Source organism: Falco naumanni, chromosome 4, assembly GCF_017639655.2.
Source record: "Falco naumanni isolate bFalNau1 chromosome 4, bFalNau1.pat, whole genome shotgun sequence".
NCBI classification, from domain to species: domain Eukaryota; kingdom Metazoa; phylum Chordata; class Aves; order Falconiformes; family Falconidae; genus Falco; species Falco naumanni.
The window spans coordinates 64583857-64590419 of record NC_054057.1 but is presented as its reverse complement, the minus strand read 5'-3'; the positions used below and the strand labels follow the sequence as shown (position 1 = coordinate 64590419).

Here is a 6563-nt window from a genome sequence, read left to right as displayed (position 1 = left end):
GCTCGCTGCGCTCCGCTGCCCTTCCCCGGGACGGTTTGGATGGGTGGAGTTCACCTACAGATCTACAGGACATCTAACTCCCGTGCATCTCCAAAGCTGTGTGCATTTTTATCGTCTTGTTAAATAACCATTCCTTAATTAATCTAAAGTTTTTGCTGGACGTGTGAGTCCGGGGTGGGGAGGGAGGGGGGAGCGGGGAGAGGGGCCGGAGAAGGGTGGGTGGGCGCGGGAGGTTTGTATAACCCAGCAAGCATAGAGGGGGATTTTTAGGGGTGGGGACGGGGGGCACGGGGTGAGAGGGAAGAGATGTACGATTGGAACCGCACTGTTCTAGATAGGAGCTCCAGCAGCTCTGCACCTCATGTAAAGAGACACGTTTTGAATCTTTTAAACCTAATCCGAAGGTAATGTAGAAATTGTGCGTAGTGAATCGTTTTAGTTGAGCAGAAGCCATGGGGAGGGTGGGGAGGGCTCGAACCACAAATCTGTTGTATTTTTGAAGTGCAATAACTTGGTGTTTTTGAAGACTTAAAAGGGCTGCGCATTCCCTTTTCTTTGGAAGGCTTTGTTTCTGGAGGTGGTGGCAGTGACCTGCAGGACAGCTGGACACCTGGCACGTGAGGAGGAGCGGGGTGGGGGGCGAGGGGTGCTTGGGCCTTCGAGAAAATGCCAGGTGGGGGAATCTCAGTTTCTAGCCAACTACCTCGGTAAACTCCAATTCAGGTTTCTTTCAGTCACGAACCAGTGTGCGGCCCGGCACCGGCGCTGCTGGCGGCACTGTTGGCAGGGTGTTGAGGACAGAGCCGAGGGACGATGCGTGGAGCCCTGCGACCACGCGTTAACAGCCTCTGGACTTACCACTTCTCTGTTCAAGACTTTGGTCCCAGACCCAAAGCTACTGCTATGCTCTTGATGGCAAAATGTTGTTGTTCTTGAGTTTGCAAACGGTAACCTTTTTGACTTTGTCTTAGAGAATTTTTGTAGTTAACTTTGCGTAAGCAGCTCTGCTGTTCTGCTAACGCCTCTGAACTCTGTTTTGCTTTGGACCTTGCTGACTTTTCTGATCCGTGGATGAGAGTAAACGTTGGAAGGAAGCTGGCCTCTGCCTCTCGCCGTGCCGCTGGGACGGGTGGTGAGCCGGAGCAATGCCCCCATGCCCAGCGTGAGGGGCATCGCTGCAGCTGAGGCTGCCTGAGCAGCGTCTGGCCACGCTGCAGTGAGACCCTCGAGCTCAGCGAGGGGCGCTTGGTGTCACCAGGGGCGGCCCTGCTGGCACCTCGGCCTACCTTCGGCCCTCTCCTCCCGGCCACTGGCACGTCCCTGTGACGGCAGCGATGTGGCAGCAACAAAGCGACGGTGCTTCCAAAGCGCTCGTCCTGCGATTGAGAAAAAAGCAAAAGCAGGGCCGATCTCACGTCAGCAGAAAAGCCACCAAGGTCCACCCAGAACTGTTAAAAATCCTTGTCAGTGACTTGCCCAAAAGCAAAGAATCACCCTCTGGATGCTGTTGAGCAGGAAGCTGTGACCTGGCATATGTTGGAGGATTCCCCTCCAAGTTCCCAGTCTCTCCCGCGCGGGGGTGGGATCCTGCATCCCCTGCCCACCGCGGGAGGACACCGGGCAGAGGGAGCATCCCGTACTCCCAGCCCTTCCTGCCCATTGACATTTTATCTCGGCAAATGAAAAATGGAAGGCAGGAGGTGGTGGATGGGGGGGGGGGGTAAGAAAGCCCCACGCTTTCTCCCCAGGCATCTTGCGAGGGTGTCCGGCCGGCGGCCGGGGGAGTGGGCAGCAGGCAGAAGACGGCCGCTGCTCCCTTGCTCTCCTGCTGTTTCCAGTCTTGCTCCCACAGAGAAACCCTTATTTGTCCGACATAGGCTTTTCTTTTCCTTCTCTTTTTTTTTTTTTTTGTTTTTTTTATTTTTTTTTCTGTTTGCGTGTAAGCAATATGTTTTCAGGTTTAAATGGGGACGGGGGTGGGAAGGGGGATTAAAACAAAAACCTGGGTAGAGCTCAAAAATTAAGTTTTACTGTATAAAGTTCTGTGGCTCACATCCCTGGCTGCACAGTAGCTTTAGAGTCCAGTTTTTTCTAATATTTGTATTCTAATTTAATTGCTTTAAATTTTCCAGGCCAAGCCACTGTTTGGAAACATCATGCTTCTGTTACTGCTTTCTGTTTGAGTTGGCCAGCTCTTCCTGTACATATGTTTTTTCTTATATCCTGTTTTTTTCTTTTTTTGTAAAGAGAAGAGAAAAAACAAAAAGAAAATTATTTTTCTTTCCCTCAGTACACATTCTTCAAAGTTCAAATTATAGTGTTTGTTAAATAAAAAGAAAGATTTACATTTAATGCAGTGTCGGCTTGTTGGGATTTGTCCCCGGGGTCCCCAGGAGCTCCCCGGTGCGTGAGCCTGGAGGGGGGGGTCTGTGCATGGGGCAGGGGGGGGCCAGAGCAGCCCCCCGCTCCCCCACAGCCCCCCACATACTGGGGGGCAGCGGGGGCCGAGGTGGGCACAGCGAGGGCCCGTCCCCACGGCACCTCGGTGCCACTTCGAATTCCTCCACCTCCAGCGGATTAATCATTTTATTTATGAGGCTTAAAGGTCCAAATCCCGCTAAACCCGGGGCTTTGCCAGATAAACAGCCTGCTTTGCGAAGCAGCCCGTTTGTGAAAACACAATTAGCAAACGCTATAATCTGCACTAATTACCGGGCCGGGCCAGGAGGTCTCCCCTGCAGCTGGCGGCGGCGCAGGGACCATGGGGGACACGGTGCCCGGGGGACGGCGCCCGCCCGGGGCCTCCTTCACCATCGAGTCCCTGCTGGCGGAGCGGGGTGACGGGGTGCCCCACAGCCCCGAGCCCCCTGGCCGGAGCCCCCCGGCCGCCCCCCGGACCCCGCCGGAGCCCGGGGACAAGCCATCGCAGTCCTACATCGCCCTCATCTCCACCGCCATCCTCTCCTCCCCGGAGAAGAAGCTGCTGCTCTCCGACATCTACCAGTGGATCATGGACAACTACCCCTACTTCAAGAACAAGGTGAGGGGCGCCGGGGCCGGGCCCTTGGCTGGGGGTTCCCCCCGTGTCGGTGGTTTGGGGTGGCCCGGCAGGGAGCTGAGCCCGGGGTGCTGGGGCGGGTGCGGGACGGAGCTGGGCTCGGCTCACCACGTCTCTGCTGACCCCAATCCACCGGGAAAGCGCGTGTGCGCCGGCACCGGGGCAGCATCAGGCGGCACCGGGGGGCTGGGCTCTCCAGGTGGGTCGAGCACCGTTCACTCTGGTGCCTACTGACGTCCCGGAGGTGCACGAGGTGGGCGCGATGGCTGACGGTGCCTCTCGGCCCAGGAGAAGAGCTGGCGCAACAGCGTCCGCCACAACCTCTCCCTTAACGAGTGCTTCGTCAAGGCCGGCCGCAGCGACAACGGTAAAGGCCACTTCTGGGCCATCCACCCCGCCAACCTGGAGGACTTCGCCAAAGGGGACTACCATCGCCGGCGGGCCCGGCGGCGCGTCCGCAGGTGAGCGGGGGGGCTGGGGGGGACCTGGGGGGTCCTCAGCGGGGGTTGGGGCTCAGGGTTGACCCTGGTGCTCTCTTTCCCCTCGCAGGGTGAACGTCGGCTACTACCACCCCTACGCCCTGTACGGCCTCGGCTGCTGCTGCCCCTGCTGCCCCCCGCCGCCCCCCCGCCCCCCCCCCTCACCCTGCCCGCACTGCCCCCCCTCGCCCTGCCCGCAGCCCCCCACCGCTGCCTGCCCCCGCGCTGGGGCTGGGGCCGGATCCCCGCACCCCGGGGCCCCGGCCCCCTCCTTCCCCGGCCCCCCTTCCTGTAGCCCCTGGCCCAGGGCTGGGGGCTGCCCATCTGGGCCCCCCCAAAAGGTGGGGGCAGCTCCCGCTCAGGGACTCTGCAGGTGTCACCTGCCCTGTAGCCCAGCCCCCCCCCCCCCCCCCCCCCCCCCCCCCAGGTCACAGGGTCACGTGTCCCCCCATCACCAGTGAACCCCAATGCGCTGGGATGAGACCCCCCATCCCCATGCCCCAGTGGGGACCCCCCCCCCCACCTCCCTGAGGTCCAGCCTTCAAGGGGCACCCCAGGGGGGACCACCTGCCCCCTGTTCTCCCATCAGGGCCAGCCCCACCCCCACAGCATCACCCAGGAAAGGGGGTCCCAGCCCCCCCGCCGTGGGCTCAGGCACATATGGATGGGGCTTAAACCCTCCAGCGGCAGCCCCTGCCCTAATTATTTTCTTACTAATTGTCCCTGACGCCCTTAATGAAAATCGCGGCTCCCAGGTGTTAAGTGGCATTAGGGCGTCTCGCTAAGCACGACGACTTGGCCACTAAATCCCGGGAGATAAAACCCCCAAAGCTCTTTGCGCTCCCGAAAACTAGGAAGCTTATGACACTAATTAATCCGTTAACATTGGCCGTGTCCTCTGGGGGGGCTGGGGGGGCCCCGAGGCTGGACCCCCGGCTGGGGTGCAGGGAGGCAGCAGGGTCTGGGGGCTTTGGACCGTGGGGTCCCCTTGTTGCTGCCGGTCGTGTCGCCCCCCCACCTGCCTCAGTTTCCCCGTTTGCAGCTGGTCCCTACCGGGGTGGGGGTGGGGGGGTGTACCCCAAACCCCGTCCCCAAAGGCCCCTTAAACCGCGGCCATCTGGGGGCCGGCGTTTGCCCCGGCACTAATCTCTGCCCAAACGCGATTACAGCCCCCCCCGCCCCCCGCCCCCCCGACTCAGCCCCCCGCAAGCAGCTTAATGGGGCCCGATCTGGCCATGGGGGCACTGGGCAGACTGGGAGGGGGCACCCGACTCCACGCTGGGGTGGTGGGACCCCCGCCCTTTGCCATTATTTTACAAGGGGGGGGAGTTGCTCCATTTGGGGAAACTGAGGCACGGTGACTGCCTGGGACTGCTGCCCCCCAACGCCCCCCCCACCCCCCAGACACCCCCAAACCAGGGCCACCCCCCCGCCTGCTCCCTGCAGCCGTGGGTCACCCCCTCCAGCACAGCCCCCCCAGCCCCAAACCACAAAAAAAGGGAAAAAAACACCAAAAAAAGGAAAAAAAAACAAAACCCAAGAAAACTCGCCCCCCCTCCCCCGAGCCGAGCCCCCCGGCGCTGCCGCCCTCCGTAAGCTTTTCCACCTCCCAAGAAGACCAAATGGCTGCGTGTGTATTTTTAATATATAGTTTATTTTCTTTTTTTTTTTTAAAGCCCCCCCAAAGTGCAATTTTTATTATTTTAATTTTTTTTTTTCCTCGTCTCCCACACTTTATAAAGAACTATCAAAGTTACAATCTATGGAATGTCTTTTCTGTGCTTTTTTTTTTTTTTTTTTTTTTTTAATTTCCTTGCCTCGCTCCTTTACCCAGATATACCACAAAAGTAGTTTACACATAAAAACCGCTGAAACCTTGCGAGTGCTTTAGATAGAGAATCTCTTTAATAGATTATATATAAAGACGCAGAAAAAAAAAAAAAAAAAAAGGAAAACTAAAAAAAAGAAAAAAAGAAAAAAAATAAAATAGAAGTGGCCCCGTCTTGAGCATCCTCGCTGGGTCCCCGGGCAGAGCTCGGGCACACGCGTGACCCCCCCACCCCAGGAGAAGTTTAAGCTCTCGGTGTGTGTGTGTGTGTGTATATATATATATATAATTTTTAGAAAACACAACTTTAAACGCAGCATTTTTGCTACTTGGTACGGCCCACCCGGCTCCCCCCCCCACCCCGCAAGAAAGCTCCATCCTGTGACGCCGTGGTGATTTGCTCTTTTTTAAAAAGTGTTCCTCTTTATTTAAATAAAACTTTTCATAATAAATCGAAAATATAAATAGATATGATATATAGCTATATATATAATTTTTTTTCTTATTTTCTTTTTAAATAGGCGAATGGGGCCGGAGAGGAGGGGGGGGCTGGGCCTGTCCCAGCTGCCGGTGGGACCTTCGCCCCAACATCGGGGTGGAAGGGAGGGGGGCACTAACTGGTGGGTGCTGAAGGAGAATTGAGGGGGGGGGGGGGCAAGAAATAAGCCCTTTTCCTATGGAAGAACAAGCCCCCCCCTCTCCCTGCCCAGCCTGGGGGCCAGGACCCCCCCGCTGGTCCCTCTGATGGGGGGGGCTGCGGGGCACAACCTGGGGGTCTGGATGCAGCATCTTTACAAGCAGCATGGGGGGCAGGAAGGAATGTCCCCCCCTCCCCATAGCCCCCCAGCCCCCAGGAGGGGGTGAAGCCCCTGCAGCTCCCCCCCCCCCCTTTGCCACCTCTCAAAACCCCAAAGTAGCGGGGTGAAACCCCAACTGTCCCCCCCACCATCACCAGTTGCTTTGGGGGCAGGGGGACACCCCAACCCTGCCTGGTGTCTTGGGCCAGGACCCCCAGGCTGAGCCCCGAGCCCCACACTGGCTCCCCCCACTGCCCTTACACTGGGGGGGGGGGGGGGGTGGCGTTGGTTTTGCCTCTTTTGTACCAAAAACCTTAATTTTCTTTTTTTCCTTGTTCAGTTTGACCCCCCCCTCACATTTTTTCTCGTTATTATTATCATTTCTTATTTTTCTTTCTTTT

General features: G+C 57.6%; 1 protein-coding gene and 1 long non-coding RNA gene across 2 annotated transcripts; both read left to right on the top strand.

Annotated features, from left to right (window-relative positions):
• Positions 1–281: 281 nt before the first annotated feature.
• On the top strand, positions 282–2352 carry LOC121087785. The gene is made up of 2 exons (XR_005827738.1): positions 282–947; positions 2133–2352. It is a non-coding gene; the product is annotated as an uncharacterized LOC121087785 (long non-coding RNA).
• Positions 2353–2568: 216 nt separating this feature from the next.
• LOC121086542 (forkhead box protein D3-like) lies at positions 2569–6507 on the top strand. The gene is made up of 4 exons (XM_040590445.1): positions 2569–3040; positions 3347–3519; positions 3608–3714; positions 6503–6507. The coding sequence occupies exons 1-4, from the start codon at positions 2762–2764 to the stop codon at positions 6505–6507; spliced, it is 564 nt and encodes a 187-aa protein (XP_040446379.1). The 5' UTR covers positions 2569–2761.
• Positions 6508–6563: the final 56 nt, after the last annotated feature.

What these genes read in the sequence shown, in the direction of transcription:
- LOC121086542 (XM_040590445.1), top strand. Translation starts at nt 2,762, where the DNA reads ATGGGGGACACGGTGCCCGGGGGACGGCGCCCGCCCGGGGCCTCCTTC. An exon ending in ACCCCTACTTCAAGAACAAG is followed by an intron (nt 3,041 to 3,346) that starts GTGAGGGGCGCC and finishes CTCTCGGCCCAG; the next exon opens with GAGAAGAGCTGGCGCAACAG. An exon ending in GCCCGGCGGCGCGTCCGCAG is followed by an intron (nt 3,520 to 3,607) that starts GTGAGCGGGGGG and finishes TTCCCCTCGCAG; the next exon opens with GGTGAACGTCGGCTACTACC.